Genomic DNA, 19,838 nt, shown 5'->3' with positions numbered 1-19,838 from the left:
AGATACGGCCTCCAGTACTGCGTACAATACTCCAAGTGAGGTCTCACCAGTGTTCTGTACAATTGCATAAGCACTTCCCTCTTTCTACTGCTAATACCTCTCCGTATACAACCAAGCATTCTGATAGCATTTCCTGCTGCTCTATTACATTGTCTGCCTACCTTTAAGTCATCTGAAATAATTACTTCTAAATCCCTTTCCTCAGATGTTGAGGTTTGTAGGGTATCAAATATTCTATACTCTGCCCATGGCTTTTTAAGCACAAGATGCATTATCTTGCACTTATCCACTTTAAATGTCAGCTGCCACAACTCTGACCATTTTTCTAATTTACCTAATTACGTTGTGATTTGGCTTATCCCTTCTGGAACATCAACCCTGTTACATATCTTAGTATCATCAGCAAAAAGACATACCTTACCATCAAGATCTTCTGCAATATCACTAATAAAAATATTAAAGAGAATGGGTCCAAGTACAGATCCCTGAGGTACCCCACTGGTGACAAGCCCAAGCTTCGATATACTCCATTGACTACAACCGAGACTCTATCTGTCTCCCCCCGTCTAACGTAAACAAATGAGCAAATAACGTGACATCTTACCCACAATCCCACGCCAAAGTCAGGTTCTCCCTGCAGCCAGGTCCTCCACTGATACTGCCACTCTCCCACACTGCTGGGAGAGGGACGTCCCAGAGAACAGGCTGAGGGGAGAACTGTGTAGCATGGAGGGGGAGCCTGTGCCACCATTGGCTGTATGGCACCTCTGCTATCATGACAACAGACATCCAATATGCACAGAATTAACAATAGAATTCCAGGCTGGTAAATTACACTACCAAAGGTGGTGTCACAACCTCCGGTACCAACCTTAGATATCTCTGTACTTAATTTCAGATCTGGGGCAAATTTCTAAATATGGACCAATCAGCAGAAGCATCCAACTGGTTTAAATTTTGATTCTCCACTAGAAAATGATCCCAATACTGCATAGATGTTCTTGAACTAACAGGACATTAACTATCTGTCATTACATTGATTAGTTATTATATTATGTTAGGTTAATAGAATATTGAAAAAGAGGAACGGCAAGCGCAGGAAAGAAACAACTACTTTACTTTTATGTTATTTTTAACTCTAGCGAGGTATCGAGAAGCTGTATACATTAATAGCTAGTGTTCACCAAAACAGAACATTTCCATAATGTTCTATTTATTATAACAGGTCTCCCTCTATTGGCATGTGAACTAATGGATCCTTTTTGTTGTAATGAGAAACCTCACCAAAATGATGTTATCACATTTTGGGGCACATACGAATTTGCTACATTTCTACTATACATTTCACTTAATATACAATGAGTTGTGATGAGCTGAAAACCGAACTGGCAAGTTAGAAAAGCTGAATCATTAAACAACACATTGCAATTCACAGTTTAGTAAAAAAAAAAAAGCCCCTAGGAGTCCCTAATGCTACGTAACACTAACAGAGTTGTTGGATCTCTAAGCACATTTATTAGAATCCCTTCCATTCACCAAGAGCAGACTCAGCTTAATTGTACCATTACACATGTTCCTGCGCAGTTTTCCCTAGGGTTGGTTTTTAATCATTTCAAATAGGGCTATGATCTGTGCAGGTTGTGTGCATCCATTTACTTACTTGCTGGTGAGGTGAATCTTTGGAGTAATTCCATGCTCTCCAAACAGAGTAACAAAGACATTGGCATCAGTACCAGCCCCTCGGACATCCCCGGTGATAGTGACCACTTCATAAACTGCCAGGGAGAAAAAAGAGAAATGTTACTGTTTTGCAAAGTAACAGTTATTGTATGGAAAACAATGGAGTTTAAAAATATATAGTGCACTACTAATGCAAGCATATTCACTCATTGTTAACTCAGAGAAAATATACAGAGAGAAAAGGAGCTCACCAAAATGTCATATTAGTTACCATCTAACCACAGCCATCGTCATATCTGTTACCATGTAACCACAGCCATCATCACACCATGTAACCACAGCCATCATGATAACTACAACCATTGTCATACTTGTTACAATCTAACCACAGTCATCGTCATACCTGTTACCATCTAACCACAATCATTGTCGTACCTTTTACCATCTAACCACAATCATTGTCTTACTTGTACACAGTAGTATCATCATCCTATTTGTTATCATTCTCCCTGTTACCATCATCCTGCCGGTTATCATTCTGCATCTTACCATCTTCCTGCCGGTTATCATTCTCCCTGTTACCATCATTCTGCCTATTACCATGAACACTCTGCCTACTATCTAGTCTTCTCAGTTAATTGTAGTTTCAACATCTGTTACACAACCATCGCCCTCCTAAGGATTGAGTGGAAGTAAGAGTCACAATACTACCAGGCCCAGCACACAGAACTTAGTTATCCTTAATAGCTATATGCAGAAAAAATGTTTTAGCTTACCTTTCTTACAACCCAACACGAAGAGTGAAAACCCACCAGATAAAAACAGATACAGAAACAAGGTCCCTAAACCGGTCCTTAGAATGGCTGGAATATAGAATAAGCTTCAAGGAACGTCAGAACAAGCCAAGGTCAAGGGAAGCCAGAAATACACAAGTACGAGTAACAAAGCTGAGTCATGGGAGCCAGAAAACAGAATAGCCGAGAGCAAGCTGGGTCAAAGCCACATATATACCAAAAGGGACACAAGAACACGCTATAGGGACATGAGTGACACTAGGAACACTAGAAACCACAACAGGGCACTGTGTCTTGGGCAGACTGAGATTTATGTGGTTGGGGGCATGGTTAGCACAGCCACACCCCCAAAAGGTGTTTGCTGAGCTCTATTGCTTAGAGCTCTTCTGACGTCATGACGCCGGCACACGTGCGCCTTGTCATAAACAGCGGCTGACTTTACATGAGTCTGACTGGAGCCTCGTGCTGCATGAAAGCGGCAGTAGATCGGCGGACCGCTAAGGTAAGTGCAAGAGGGCTGACACACGGTGCTGCTGCCTGTTCCTTCTCCTCTGGCACTCTTCCTGGCTTTTTGTCCAATCCAATGCTCCTCATAGAGTAACATTAGCATTGGGGACAAGATACACATGCACAGCAAGCGTTTTGAGTGCATCCAATCAAATGCTTCTCATAAGGCAACAATGAATCCAACATCTTACATATGAGCTACATTTGATGATGTCTGACATCCTCACAAACGTCAAATGTCACATGGCTGAGTCAAACTATGTCAATGCAGAGGAAGAGCTTCGAGTGGCTGTCAGGAACACAGCCACTAGAGGTGTGTTTAATCCTGCAATGTTTTAGGTTGCAGGGTTGAAATTAAAGGGCCACTGCACCCAGACAATGTATTTGAGATTAAATGAATATTTAATATTTTTCTACATAAATCATTTGAAATGTTTTTTCTAACAGTATTGAATAATTTGGAAAGATTATTAAATCGATGCCTAAGGTAGAAAAAGAGAATGGAGAGATACATGTTACCAGTCCTTAGACTTAGCTCAACACAGAGACAGATAGCAACCTATTAACAAAGTCTAAGTCTAAGAACAAGCCACGGTCTGGGATTACAGAAAGGTACGTAATGTGAAATCACAATAGGAAAGCATTGAGTCAATGCTTTCCTATGGTTGAGGGCATAATGCTCGCCGCGCATGCACATTAGGTCCCCACATCGGATGACATCAGACGAGGCGAAGCACCAACCCATTGCCGAGCAATCGGGTAAGTAAATAAAGGATTTTTAACCTTTTCTCTGCTGAGGGGGCCACGAGGGAGGGTGGAAAGAGAGGGCACTATAGTTTTAGGAATACAACTTTGTATTCCTAACACTTTGGAATCCCTTTAATGCAGGAAAACCAAACACCATAAAAGGACAGCCATTAGCAGCCACCAGCATCCATAATAATGCTAGAATGACATGGATTCCTGGAATGTGTGGCAAAGAGATGCATAAGAGGGGGAGCCCTAATAGGTACCACGATTTAATTCTAACATTGCATAACTATCCCAAATGTATTTTCTCTTTACATTTTACTAAATGTCCCCAATAGCAAAACTAAGGAAACAGTTTAGCGTCTAGCCTTACCGAATGCTATATTATTTCCACTTCAATATTTCAATCATAATATTATTTGAGTTTCTAAAGTGAGTTTGATGAACCAGATCTAATGTAAAACCTTAAACGCTAACCACATTTTCAACTGTGTTTGACCATAGGTTAAATTGAGAATTTAAAGTATAAGTAATATACGTATAAGAAATATTCTCATGTTTGCCCAAGTCAAGAACCCTTTGAGAACCAAGTCGGGGAAACTCAGCTGTAGGACTTCGGCTTTCAATCTGTTACTGATTACATATGCACATAGCAATCCTCAATTATTCCCTCAATAAAAAATTCAAGCATTTATTGATTGACGAGAATAGACAGTTTCATAGCTAGAAGCTCGAAACTAAAAAGCATGATAGGAAGATGCAGAAAAGAAGAAAAATCTTCAAAGAATAACTTATTAGAGAAGTACACGATGAAAGTAACTTTTCACTTTTCAATCCATAGATATGCACGCACATTGACTATTTCATTAGCTTAACCCCTTAAGGACCAAACTTCTGGAATAAAAGGGAATCATGACATGTCATGTGTCCTTAAGGGGTTAAAGGAACACTCCAGGCACACAGACCACTTCTGCCCATTGGAGTGGTCTGGGTGCCAACTCCCATCACCCTTAATCCTGCAAGTGTAATTGTTGCAGTTTTCATAAACTGCAATATTTACCTTGCAGGGTTAAGTCCTCCTCTAGTGACTATCTAATAGACAGCCACCAGAGGACACTTCCGTGTTCATAGCACATGAAAAGTGTGTTATAACGACTATGTGAGGACCTCCAGCGTCGCTGAAATCCCCATAGGAAAGCATTGAAAGCAATATTCTTTCCTATGCTTTCCTATGGGGAGGTCTAATGCGCGTGCGCGGCATTGCTGCGCATGCACATTAGGTTTCCCTCACCAGCTCAATAGGTCTCGTGGGCGAGGAGCGTGGGCGGACCCTGAACCAGCGCCGAGGGACATTCGGTGCTGGATACAGGTAAGTCACTGAAGGGGTTTTAACCCCTTCAGCAACTTGGGATGGGGGGTGGGAGGGGAGGGGACCTGCAGTGCCAGGTTTGTTTTCCTGGCACTGAAGAGTCCCTTTAAATATATTTTGCTTAAGAAATGTTCAAGTGAGAAAGAAAGAAAGAAAGAAAGAAAAAAAAAGAAAGAAAGAGAGAGAGAAATAAATAAATAAAGAAAGAAAGGATGAGAAATATCTAGTTTTAATATACGAACATTGCTTTTAATTGCTGTAGTTCAGGAATATAGAGTTTGTACGATTTATGCATGGCCAAATTACTACAATACATTATCACCAGGATTATCACAATTGCTCAAAATCATATTAATAAGTCACAGATGTTTTGGGTTTCTGCTCTGTGGAGCCATGAAACAAAACTGGAACTTTTCAGCCCAATGGATCAGCGTTATGGGAAAAAGAATGAAACAAACACTAAAGAGCCTACAGTTAAACACACTTTTAAAACAGTTCATTTCAGTGTTAATATTATGATGTGAATAACTCTCTGCTCCTCTGTGAGGTGTGTTTCTGTGTGCCCAGAGTTACTTAAAAAAAATTGTGAAAATAGACCAACTGATAATAATGGCAATAATAAGTTGCTGTTTTTTTAATTTTTATAAAATATATACCGTAGTTGTAATCAAAATTATTCAACCCCCACTGAAAAGCAAGTGTATTGTCAAAATGTACACACTTTCGGCAGTTTGCAATGAACAAATCAAACAAAAGCAATTGAAATAGCTCAACACAACAAATGCTTCAAGTGGTTTCCCCAAATTCAAATAAAAATGCAACTTATAATGAATCAAAATTATTTAACCCCCCTGAATAAAATCCCCCACAACAGCACAAATATGTAAAACAAGTGTTGTCTCAAGCACACCTGATGCAACTAAACAAGGGCTTCATTAGTTGCACCAGGTGGGCTTGAGCCAGAACACTTGAAATACTTAAACTGGCTAGCGGTTTGTTGAGTGTCACGTTTGAATGCATGTTAGAAATATGGCTAAGTCAAAAGAGAATGGTGCATTGCCCTTCACAAACAAGGAACAGAATACAAAAAGATAGTGAAGACACTGAATGTTCCTAGAGACACCATTAGAAGCATAGTTCTCAAGTTCAAGGTTAAATGAACAGTGGTTACACTACCTGGACAGGGCAAAAAAAGGAAGCTATCAATGGCTGCAGCCACGTTTTTGAGAAGGAAGATTGTGAAAACCATTGAGTAACTGCAATTACATGCAGCAAGTCTTGGTGGCAACACTCTGCCTACAGTTAAGCATGGTGGTGGCTCGGTGATGCTCTGTGGCTGCTTTGCATCATCTGACACTGGAAACCTGCAACATGTGGAAGGCAAGATGGATTCCATGAAGTATCAGAAAATCCTAGGAGAAAATGTCATGCTGTGTGTGAGGAAGCTAAAGCTTGGGCATCATTGGACCTTCCAACATGACAATGATCCCAAGCATACCTCATTCCACCAAGGCTTGGTTGCAGAAGAAGTCCTAAAAAAATTCTACAGTGCCCATTACAGTCACCTGACTTGAACCCATAGAAAATCTCTGGTGGGATTTGTGGAAGGCAGTTGCAACACACAAACACAAGAGTATTACTGAACTGGAGGCCATTTCATGAGCAGTGGGCTAAGATTCCTCAGGAACGCTGCCAGAAGCTGGTGTCTGGCTATTCAACTCATTTGCAGCAAGTCACAACAGAAAAAGGATGCTCTACTAAGTACTAAAGATGCTTGCCGTGTGTCAGGATCGGGACAGGGATCCAACACGCAGAGTACAAACAGTAGCCAGATACGTATACCGGACCTTAGAATGGCCGGACTAACGTAAGTAGTACAGTATAGAATGGTCAAAGACAAGCCGAGGTCGAGGGTAACAGAAGACAGGTAAGCGAGAGACAAGCCGAATCAAGGGTAACAGAGATAAGCAGAGTAAGGTAAACAAGCCGGGTCAAAACCAAAAGGGATAATAGAATACACAAGCACTGAGTGACTAGAACAAGCTAGAACCACGACAGGGCAATGAGCTAATGAAAGAAGCTCTGTTAAATACCCTGTTCAGAGCAGTAACCACGCCTCCGAGGCGTCCTGATTGGTCCTGCAGCAATTGACTGACAGGTCGTTCCGGGGGAGTGTCCTGATGACTACTTCCTGCCTAGATGCTGTAAAAGGCAGTCACTCCCTCGTGGCCGGCCTAGCAGGACCGGATAGACCGCGGGGAAGGGAGCCATCAGACTGTCTGGATGAAGGAACAGCTAAGTCTCTACCTCTTTCGGAGGTAGAGACCACAGGTACCCTGACAGTACCCCCCCTCTCAGATACGCCCACCGGGCGGAATGAACCGGGACGAGATGGGAAGCGAGAGTGATACGCCCTGCGGAGACGGGGAGCATGAACATCCTCCTGAGGTACCCAACTCCTCTCCTCAGGACCATATCCCTTCCAATCAACCAGATATTGTACTCTCCCCCGGGAGATTCGAGAATCAATAATAGAGTTAACCTCATACTCCTCCTGACCCTCCACCTGAACGGAGCGAGGAGGGGCTATTGTGGAGGAAAATCTGTTACATATGAGTGGTTTCAGCAATGAAACGTGAAACGAGTTCAGGATGCGTAAGGTATTAGGAAGAGCTAAACGATACGCAACTGGATTGATACGGGTCAGCACCCTGTAGGGTCCAATATAACGAGGAGCGAACTTCATGGAGGGCACTTTTAAACGGATGTTCCTCGTGCTCAGCCATACCCTATCACCTGGAACAAAGACCGCAGCCACCCTTCTACGTTTATCAGCGTGTTTCTTGACCAACATAGAGTTGTGCACAAGGATTTGTCGAGTTTGATTCCACAACTTCCTCAAATTGGCAACATGAACATCAACCGACGGCGCCCCCTGGGAAGGAGAATCCGAAGGAAGAATAGACGGATGAAAACCATAATTCATGAAGAAGGGGCTTGAATGAGTAGAATCGCAAACGAGATTGTTGTGTGCAAACTCCGCCCAAGGAATCAAACCGACCCAATCATCCTGGTGTTCAGAAACAAAGCATCGTAAATATTGTTCAATTCTCTGGTTGGTACGTTCAGCAGCTCCGTTAGACTGAGGATGATAGGCAGAAGAAAAGTTTAATTTAATACCAAGTTGAGAGCAGAAGGACCTCCAAAAGCGGGAAACAAATTGGGAGCCTCTGTCCGATACAATTTGAGAGGGTATCCCATGTAGGCGAAAAATCTCCTTAGCGAATATCTCTGCCAATTCGGGAGAAGACGGGAGTTTAGGCAGGGGAATGAAGTGTGCCATCTTAGTAAACCTGTCAACCACGGTGAGGATAACAGTCTGTCTTTTAGAGATAGGTAGATCGACAATAAAGTCCATGGCCAAACAGGACCATGGTTTTTCTGGAACCTCCAAGGGGTGCAGGAATCCACATGGAAGCGTATGGGGTTGTTTGGTTTTAGTACAAACTTCACATGCAGCGATGAACTCCTCAATATCCCTCCGTAAAGCAGGCCACCAGAAGTCCTTAGAGATCAACGCGTAAGTCTTGCGAATACCAGGATGTCCCGCCATCTTGCTATTATGTAAACACTGTAAAAGTTCCAGTTGAAGAGCAGGAGGAACGAAATGACGGCCCGCAGGAGTCTGTTTAGGTGCTAGATGTTGCAACTTAATGATCTCGGCCAGTAATGGAGAATGAATCCTGAGATTCGTATTAGCAATGATATTGCATTTCGGAACTATAGAAGAAAGAACTGGTTCAGGTACAGTAGAAGGTTCATATTGGCGAGATAATGCATCGGCTTTAGAGTTTTTAGAACCAGGTCTGTAAGTCAGTACATAACTGAAGTGAGTCAGGAATAAGGACCAACGAGCTTGTCTAGAGGATAAGCGCTTAGCCTCCCCAATATAGGACAAGTTTTTGTGGTCCGTCAAAATCGTAATAGGGTGTAGGGTCCCCTCCAACAAATGTCTCCACTCCTTTAAGGCTTTAATGACTGCTAACAGTTCCCTTTCCCCGATGTCATATCTGCTCTCAGGCCCAGAAAATTTCTTAGAGAAGAAACCACAAGGGTGTAACGGTTTATCCACCCCTAACCTTTGAGACAGAACAGCCCCAACTGCTGTCTCAGAGGCATCGACCTAAAGCAAGAAAGGCAGAGTCGTATCAGGATGGACTAGAATGGGAGCCGAGGCAAAAAGTTCCTTGAGAGTCTTGAAAGCACCAAGAGCTTCCTTAGACCAGAACTTAGTATCAGCCCCTTGTTTGGTCATATTGGTAATAGGCGCAATGATAGAGGAGTATCCTTTAATGAAGCGCCTATAGTAGTTGGAAAAACCAATAAACCTTTGGATAGCCTTGAGTCCTTTGGGCAAGGGCCAGTCTAAAATAGATTGGAGTTTTACAGGATCCATTTTAAAACCTTCCCCAGAAATCACGTATCCAAGAAAGTCTACTTGAGACTGATCAAAACTGCACTTCTCCAATTTGCAATATAGACCATGTTGCAGCAGCTTGTGTAATACCTTTCTGACCTGTCTATGGTGAGTCTCAATCTCCTTAGAGTGTATTAGTATGTCGTCCAGGTAAACAATAACACAATCATGCTGAAACTCCCTAAGTACCTCATTAATCAAATCTTGAAATACTGCAGGAGCATTGCATAGTCCAAATGGCATAACAGTGTATTCGTAATGGCCATACCGGTTATTGAATGCCGTCATCCACTCGTGACCTTGCTGGATTCTCACCAAATTGTAAGCCCCTCTGAGATCTAACTTGGTGAAGATTTTGGAGCCCTTAAGACGATCAAATAACTCGGTAATCAGTGGGATAGGATAGGCATTTCTGACAGTTATTTTATTCAAGCCTCGGTAATCGATACAAGGTCTCAGCGTGCCATCCTTCTTCTTAATGAAAAAGAACCCAGCCCCGGCCGGAGAAGAAGACCTCCTGATGAATCCCTTTTCTAAATTCTCCCGAATATACTCCTCTAGAACCGAGTTTTCCTGAACAGACAAAGGATATACATGACCCCTCGGAGGCATAGTGCCGGGTAGAAGCTTAATCTTACAGTCAAATGACCTGTGTGGAGGCAAAGAATCGGCATTCTTCTTGTCAAACACTGCCCTTAAGTCTAGGTAAAGGTCTGGTATTTGTCTTTCTATGGACTGAGTAGGATTCTCCGGTATATTAATATTAGCTAATGGAGAAACCTTGCACAAACACCGATCCTGGCAGCCCTGGCCCCACGAGAGTATCTCTCCTAACTCCCAATCGATAATAGGGTTATGTTTTTTCAACCATGGGTACCCCAGAACTATGGGAACGGAAGGAGACGAAATGAGCATAAGAGATAAATTCTCCACGTGTAGGATACCAACATTTAAATCAATGGGTATGGTCTCACGAAAGATAACAGGGTCTAGTAGTGGTCTACCATCTATGGCCTCAACGGCCAAAGGTGTCTCCATTAGCTGGGATGGGAAATTGTTCTTACTAGCAAAGGCTTGGTCGATAAAATTCTCAGCAGCACCGGAATCTATCAATGCCATAGCCCTTACTACTTCCTTCCCCCAAGTTAAGGAAACTGGTAGCAGAAGCCTGTGATCTTTATAATTAGGAGTAGAGGACAAAATAGAAACACCCAAGGCCTGTCCTCTAGAGAGACTTAGGTGCGAGCGTTTCCCTGGCGGTTAGAACAGTTCGAGAGTAAATGACCCTTGGCTCCACAATACATACACAAACCCTCTCTTCTCCTGTGCTGTCTTTCCTCCTCAGAGAGGCGGGTATACCCTATCTGCATAGGTTCAGTAAGCAAAGATATCGTGGAGTCAGGACTTGGAAAAGCGGGAGCTAACCTAAAAGAAGGTCTCTGGTTCCTCTCTCGAGTGTTCTGTCTCTCTCTTAGACGTTCATCTATACGAGAGATGAACGAAATTAAATCCTCTAAATTCTCAGGGAGTTCCCTGGTAGCAACCTCATCAAGGATTACATCAGATAGGCCATTCAAACATACATCCATATACGCCTGCTCATTCCACTTGATTTCTGCCGCCAGAGACCTGAACTCTAGTGCATAATCCACCAGTGTTCGGTTCTCCTGTCTCAGGCGCAACAGTAATCTGGCTGCATTAACCTTTCTACCTGGAGGGTCAAATGTTCTTCTAAAAGCAGCTACAAATGCGTTATAGTTATAAACTAATGGGTTATCGTTCTCCCATAGTGGGTTGGCCCATCTCAGAGCTTTCTCAATGAGTAGGGTGATAATGAATCCTACTTTTGCCCTATCTGTAGGATAAGAGCGAGGTTGCAATTCAAAGTGGATACTAATTTGGTTTAAAAAACCACGACACTTCTCAGGAGCCCCACCATAGCGTACTGGGGGGGTAATGTGAGAAGAAGCACCCACTGTGGCTACCTCTAGACCTGAACCAACAGGAGAAACAGGGGTATTACGTATCTCCTCTGGTGGGTTATTGGCACAAGCTAATAGAGCCTGTAGCGCAAGCGCCATCTGATCCATTCTGTGATCCATGGCTTCAAACCTAGGATCAGGAGCAGCCAGCTTACTGTTTGTACTTGCAGGATCCATTGGCCCTGTCGTAATGTCAGGATCGGGACAGGGATCCAACACGCAGAGTACAAACAGTAGCCAGATACGTATACCGGACCTTAGAATGGCCGGACTAACGTAAGTAGTACAGTATAGAATGGTCAAAGACAAGCCGAGGTCGAGGGTAACAGAAGACAGGTAAGCGAGAGACAAGCCGAATCAAGGGTAACAGAGATAAGCAGAGTAAGGTAAACAAGCCTGGTCAAAACCAAAAGGGATAATAGAATACACAAGCACTGAGTGACTAGAACAAGCTAGAACCACGACAGGGCAATGAGCTAATGAAAGAAGCTCTGTTAAATACCCTGTTCAGAGCAGTAACCACGCCTCCGAGGCGTCCTGATTGGTCCTGCAGCAATTGACTGACAGGTCGTTCCGGGGGAGTGTCCTGATGACTACTTCCTGCCTAGATGCTGTAAAAGGCAGTCACTCCCTCGCGGCCGGCCTAGCAGGACCGGATAGACCGCGGGGAAGGGAGCCATCAGACCGTCTGGATGAAGGAACAGCTAAGTCTCTACCTCTTTCGGAGGTAGAGACCACAGGTACCCTGACACCGTGAAGGCGTTGCATAATTTAGAGACTGGAGAAGTCATTATAATTTGCATTTTCAGTTGAATTTGGGGAAACCACATGAAGCATTTCAATTGCTTTTGTTTGATTTTTTCATTGTAAACAGATGAAAGTCTTTAACCCCTTAAGGACACAACTTCTGAAAAAAAAAAGGAATCACGACGGAATAGTTCCGTCATGTGTCCTTAAGGGGTTAAATCCTGACAATAAACCAGACTTTCAATGGGGGTTGCATAATTTTGACTAAAACTGTGTGTATTTATACAGTATCTCACAAAAGTGAGTACTCCCCTCACATTTGTGTGAATATTTTATTATTTCTTTTCATGTGACACTTTGGGCCCAATTTGGACATTTCCACTTATGGGTGTACTCACTTGTGTTGCCAACGGTTTAGACATTAATGGCTGTGTGTTGAAGTATTTTGAGGGGACAGCAAATTTACACTGGTACACAAGCTGTATACTTACTACTTTACATTGAAGCAGAGTGTCATTTCTTCAGTGTTGTCACATGAAAAGATATAACAAAATATTTACACAAATGTGAGGGGTGTACTCACTTTTGTGAGATACTGTATATATATATATATATATAGAGAGAGAGAGAGAGAGAGAGAGAGAGAGAGAGATTCAACAGATGGTCAGCACTCATGAGTCTTATTCCTCTAAAACCTATCTTTATGTATCATCAATGCTGCAGTTTAAAATGATTGATAAACTTTCTGAATTGAAATGTTGATGATAAAGTTTTAGAGCAGGGGTTCGCAACCCAGGCCTCAAGGACCCCCGAACTGTCCAGGATTTAGGGATTACCCTGCTGTGTCTAATGTGTTTTTAGGGGGGAGGGGGAACAAACACTTTAGACACAACAGGGTAATCCCTAAATCCTGGACTGGTAGGGGGTCCTTGAGGACCGGTTTGAGAACCCCTGTTTTAGAGGAATAAGATCCAGTACTGACTATCTTTGGGATCCTTGTATGTTAAGTACAAGCCTACTATGAGATATATATATTGGGGGGTGGAGGGGGAGTAAGAAATGTGCTGACAATGCACTTTCAGTCTGAAATCGGGTCTTGAAATTGTGCAAAACTATATATTATATATGCAAAACATATATTAGTTTAGGAGACTATATGTATAGAGCTCACAAAGAACTCTCAATATTATGCCTTTTTCATTCAGGAGTTTCCTAGTTTGGCATTGTTCCATCACATATAATAGACAACACCCCCCTTAATTAGTGCACGTAACCTACATTCTAGTGGACTAGGTCAATTTATAGATAAGACCTACATGTTTGATGGTGGTGCTCCAGGCACCTACTCTGCCTGTTAAAAGCCAGGGAGGGGCTTGAGGTGTTTGATGACTACAACACTCTGAGAACATTGGGTTAAGCCTGAGGAAGTGGTGAAGACTGACCAAGTGAAGGGACTGGACTGAGGCCGGAATGACCAACTCATAAATGACAAACACACTGCTACAAGTACTCCTACACACACCAACACACCCTGCTACCCAAACTGTTACACACACCTACACATTCTGCTATCCACACTGATAATTTGTCACTGATTCTGTAACCATAGATACTTAGTTTCAGCTGACAATGGTACAGAACTCTAGTTGTGAAAACAAGGGTTTTCATAACTAGATCTCCATGTCTGCATCATTCTGAAACAGGCATGATACCAGCATGGAAATACTAACATGTTTCTTTAAAACAGTATATATACAAAACATAAATAGGAAACACTGCCCTGAAAATGTGTATCTGAATCAGAATGCATCGGACATGCTCAACATGTCATACTCAATGATCCTTTCAAGGATTGTTATGAGATGGAGCATTCTGGCACAGGTAGAGATGGCTGATCAGTGGCTGCTGATAACCCCTAGATTACACCAGATTATAGAAAGGTTGGTGGACTTCAATTATGAGCCTGGCCCTAGTATTTTTTCTTCTTGTTCTTTTCCCCACTTTATGGAGTTATTTTTCTATCCCACTTCCTGTTTGAGGGAAACGCCCTTAGCGTTACTCTATTATATTGGCCAGAGTAGTTCATCTGATGTGATAATTGTTCTGCACAAGGTATTAATTTTGTCAAATACTTGAATATTGCATACCTCTTCTTACTCAAATATCTTCTATTTTGCAGTTTATATGTAGAGACAGAAAATGTCTGGGTCCAGACCCTAGAAGAACCTGGGCCTATTTCAGGAAGTCTTCTCAGTTAACAAGTAAGGATGGTTCCATGCATATTTATTCTATAACACGACACATCATCCTTGGTCATACTACAACTACTTTTCCACCAGTAGTTCCATAGGTAATGTTTTCTCCTCTATTGCTTTTGCTAGGTGCTTTAATACTCATGTATAAATGTATAAAACACTTATGTTGATTTCAGCCAATATGTATGTAATCACCCAGCTCTAGACTTTGTGAGGACTTATGTAAAACTCAAACATGAGGCTGCACTAACACCCAGAGTGAAAAAATAGGGGTTGCATTGTGTCTGTATTTATTGTTCAGAGGCTTGCAGTGATGACTTCTTCTGCCAGTGCATTGAAAGCTCACTGACTGTAGTTATGGCATAATTTGCAAACTAAATAAATTAGCCATAAACAAACTTAATAAGCTAATCATTTATACACTGTGTGGTACGGTTGCATAGCCTGGCAGCCTTGAATACATAAGTGCCAGTATGAAGGGGTTAGTGGAAACTAAAATGAAATTTTTTGGTTTGGCATATACACACTCTGATTCACGCACATGCATACACACACAAACACACTGATGCACAGAGACACACACTGACAAATAAAGACATACAGTCACAATGTGTATCTGGCTGTGTGTATTTCTAAGTGTGTCTGGCATTGTCTACCTGTGTATGTGCCTGAAAGTGTGTGTCTGACAGTGAGGATCCTTATGTGTGAATGTATGTATCTCTGAGCATGTGTATGTTTGTGTGTGGAACAGTATGTATGTGGGGTAGCTGTTTGTAGTGTTGTGTGTGTTGGGGAGCTTGTGGTCTTTGTGCAAAATCTAGCCTTATGTCGAAGCTGTTTCATGACTGTGTGTGTATGATGAATGTTTTCAGGGGGTGACTGTGACAGGGTGAGTAACGGGGTAACTGTGGCAGGGTGAGTGTGAAACGGCAACCAGGGTGAATGAGATAGGGTTGAGTGTGACATGGTTGGAGGAGGAAGTGTGACTAGCCAATGGGAGATAAGTGTGTGGTGAGGGTGACAGTGTGTAGGGAGGGTGACAGTATGTGTGGGTGGGTGACAGGGTGTGTGAGTGTGTGAGAGAGTGACAGTGTGTGTAGGGGGGTGAAAGGGTTTTGGGAGGTAACAGTGTGTGTGGGCGGTGACAGTGTATGTAGAGGTGGCAGTGTGTGTTGACAGTATATGTGTGGAGCTGTGACAGAGTGCGGGGAGGCTGTGTTTCAGTGACCACCCTCCCCATATTAAAAATATTTTCTTTTACCTGCTAAGCAATTCCCTGGTGGTTTAGTGGTCTCCCTCCCTGTTGGTCTGGTAGGATAGCTATCAGCTCTGCAGAAGCAGATCTACAGACCATGTAGTAGAGAACTTGCGAGCTCCGGCACTTGAAGTGTCAGAGCATTGCCGTGGGAACCCGCAGCAACACTCTGATTGGCCGAGCTCACAAGACCTCTACCACATGGTCTGCAGCTCTGCACTAGGCAGAGCTGCAGACTGGAGCGCATGGGCTCTTTCTTCCCAAGTCAGAAGAAAGTCAGAAGAGTTTTGTCCTGCCTAGGGCAGCACAAAACCAGGATACACCACTGTGTGTCTGTGAGTGTGTTTGTCAGTGTGTGTCAAATCAGTGCAAGTGTGTGTATGTCAGTATATGTGCATCTGAGAGTGTGTACCAGACAGTGAGTGGTTTGTCAGTGTGTGTATGTCAGTATATGTGCATCTGAGAGTGTGTACCAGACAGTGAGTGGGTTTGTCAGTGTGTGTATGTCAGTGAAAGTGTATGTTGGTTAAACATTGTGTGTGCCAATGACTGTGTATCTGTCAGTGAGTGTTTGTCAGTGCATGTATTAGTGAGGGCTTGTGTCTGTCAGTAAACCTCAGTGTTGGTCTTAAGCAGGAAGGCCTTGACAGAAAGTGGTGTGGCAAATTTAGATCATGGAGGTGCCCAAATTTAGTCATGCTAGCGCAGAACAAAACCAAAATACACCACTGCAACCCAGGAATGAGAATTACCCTTATCTTGGCATACCATTTGCAAACGTAGACAACCCAAAGTATTCAAAATGGTCTTCTGTAGTAGCCACTTAGTCACTAACCCTGCCAAAGTTAGTGTTCATATATATATTTTTTTCTTTACACAAAAACTGCACTTTCACTTATGATATCATAATCATTATAAGTTTTACTATTTTGAAAGACTCATATTTGTGTTCAGAAAAGTCATATGAGTGCAACAATACCCCCCATGTACAGGTTTTCTGGTGTTTTGGAAAGTAACAAGATCAAATATAGGGCTTACAGCTTAAGTTCTCTGGACTTTCTGCCTAGGTTGTCACGCAAGTGCCTCAAATTATAAAACACTAAAATCTCTTAATTATGTAAAAAGATTACATAAATATACTCGTAGAATTACATATGTATATTCATGTATTTTTTTTGTTTTAATATAGATTTATTTTATTATATAAATATTGCTTTAATGATTAAATGATTTGTTTCAGCTTTATTTCCAGGTTTTGAGGACTGCCTGACAACCCAGGCAATCCTCCTGCAAGCAGTGCTTTACACTGCCAATGTGACCATGTGATCGCAAAGTCGTCGCTATCACATTGCCTGGAAGAGCCGGATCGCCGCAGAGAATAAGTATAAATCACCGGGACAGGGACAGGGGGGCTGGCGATCCACAGGGCATTATATGCCGTCCTGCGGCATTAAAGCCCACCTTTTGGAGGATGGCGTAGTACGCCCGCCGACCTAAAGGGGTTAAAATATCGCAAGACAGAGGCATGCACAAGCAGGATTATTTACTATAGTGAGAATTCAAACTGAATTCAAATTGAATTTCACATTTAGGCCAGTTAAACTGACAGCTGTGATGACTTAAAAGGTTTTTCTTGCTACTCTTAACTTAAAATTCACACTGAATTCTCTTTGAAATCTCACTTTTGTGAATAATCCTGTAAGTGTGTAAATCCTGTAAGTGCGTTGCCCAATCCACCCTCTACCCTGTCTCCTTTTGTCCGTTTCTGTATTACAATCACAAAAACTAACTCACTACGACTGAACCTGATCGCTAGAACAAAAACTTAGCATGCTGTATCTCATTTTGAAATTCTTTTTTTAGTAAACTATGATTGATGGTCAAGTAATTGGTAAGTAGAGACGGTCATTTTTTTCTGTATTCACGTCCAAGGGTAATACACTATGCCTACAATTGTCACATGACCCGTAAGATTGATACGACCTCAAATGAATTGCAATAAAAAAGCGATTAGATGGGACTTACATGTGTGGTTAACAGAAAAGTGCACTGACCAATTGCTATTTATCGCTGTACTTATCATCATGCATCCAATGCACACCCAGAAGGGGTGGAACTACTGCAGGTGCAATGGCAATGGGGTCCACTAGAATTCAGGCCACAATTCTCTTGGGCCACTTTGTGGCAAATATAGTTTGGAAATAGAAACAATTCATAGGCAGGCAAACGTGGTAAAATTGAATTAGGACAGTGAAAGGGTTAATTGGCAGGGAAATGTGGCAGCCTGATTTGGAAAGGAAGTGGGTAAACTGGCATAGGGGTGTGGGATGTACGGTGATTACATAGTTGATTATTTGGCAGCAGCATATTGGGAAATGTTTTGAGAATTAGAGGTTAATTGTATTGGACTGGAAGGGGCCCCCCCAAAAAAAGTCTTTCAGGAGGGTTTGTTCATTAGTTCTGCTACGGATACCTAATGCATTGCTACAAATTCTCCTTCAAAATGTATAAAACAAAATAAGTATCAACTGATCGTTTGGACTAACATTTAGCACATTTACATTCTCGGTTCCCAAAATAAACCACATAGGGTTGAATAGGTAACAAAAAAATGACCTACAAAAACCAAAAGAAAAATTACCATGATTCAGAGATAAATGATTTTGAGACAACATTAAGAAATGGGGGTTAATAGAATAAGAATTGACAGACGCGTGGAAGTACATTCTAGTAAAAGTGGTTAATGGAACTATGTTTTGCACATCAAAGATTTTTTTTAAGAGTAGTCATTAAGAAACATGCTGTGTAATGAACGGGTTAAGATCAATGTATTATTGCTGGAACGCTGAATATCGATAAGAATAGTGAATGCTACTTGTGATGAGAGTTGTGTGATTCAGTAAATGTCAATATACCCAAAAACAAACAAGCAAGAAACTTGCTGCATTCTAACTGCCAAACTGTTACTCACCAAAATCTCAATGTAGTTTGCTTTAAAACTGAACCCAGAGTAGCCCTAATTTTCTCCATAACCCTTTGGGTTCAATAACTTCAAGTCAATTAACAACATTTATAAAATGAGTACCATTAAATTGGGTAATTGTAACAACCCTTGGATGTTGGGCCAAGGTAACATCTCCAGGACGTACTTAAAAACCAGAGTAGTCTGAAGGTACCTTTTCTGATTAAATACTTTGTGATTATTGTTATTATTATTTTAAAGCTTCCGATATTGAGCATTGTTTTCTGTACTTGAATTATACAACATTGCTGTGTAGAAAATAAACAAAATAAACAAAACTTTTTACAATGAGGGTAAATCCAAACCAGAAAGTATATTTTAAATAATGTACCTTTTTTCTTGTTATAATCCTCTTCATCTTCATTGGAGTTATCGGAATTATACTGGAGCAACTCCTGCTCGTACAATTCAAGGTAGCTTAACTTTTTCACTTTCTTCCCCTTTTCACTCTTGTCCTTTTTCTTGTCCCCTTTATCTTTTTTTGAGTCCTTGGCTGACTTCTTTGACTTCTTCTTTTTGGAATTTCCATCCTCATCCGAGTTATCTTCTTGCTCTTCTTTCTTCTTTTTCTTTTTTTTGCTATCTTCCTTAGAGCTCTTCGACTTTGACTTTTTTTTCTTCTTCTCTACAGCCTCTTCTTCTTCAAGCTCTTCATCGTCTTCTTCTTCCTCCTCCTCCACATGTCGTTTTTTTTTACTTTTCTCTTTCATGTCATTGTTGTTTTTCTCCTTAATTGTTTTTAGGTCATCTTCTATGTAACTATCTTCATTATCCGTAACTTGTACTTCTTCATGTGTTTGTTTGTCCTTCAATTTCTTCTTCGACTCCTTATCTTTTTCCTTTTTCTTCGACTTGTGAACTGAATGTCTTACTAACTCGGGTTCTTCATCTTCATCTGAAATACTCTGAATACGTGTGAGCTCCTCTTTAGGTTGTTCATCGTTTGTTCCACTCCCAGCTGACTTCCTCTTGCCCTTTGAATTAACTTGTCTTTCTTCAT

At 41.8% G+C, this 19,838-nt stretch overlaps 1 protein-coding gene across 1 annotated transcript in view; it reads right to left on the bottom strand.

Annotated features, from left to right (window-relative positions):
* LOXHD1 (lipoxygenase homology PLAT domains 1) overlaps positions 1-19,838 on the bottom strand; it is a 177,407-nt gene that overhangs the window by 120,349 nt on the left and 37,220 nt on the right. Inside the window, exon 7 of the mRNA XM_063453877.1 lies at positions 1,661-1,775. Coding sequence (XP_063309947.1) covers positions 1,661-1,775 — 115 coding nt within the window. The remainder of the gene's footprint in view (positions 1-1,660; positions 1,776-19,838) is intronic.

Source organism: Pelobates fuscus, chromosome 5, assembly GCF_036172605.1.
Source record: "Pelobates fuscus isolate aPelFus1 chromosome 5, aPelFus1.pri, whole genome shotgun sequence".
In the NCBI taxonomy this organism is placed as follows: domain Eukaryota; kingdom Metazoa; phylum Chordata; class Amphibia; order Anura; family Pelobatidae; genus Pelobates; species Pelobates fuscus.
Note: the sequence above shows the minus strand (reverse complement) of the source record. Positions and strands in the feature narration are given on the sequence as shown.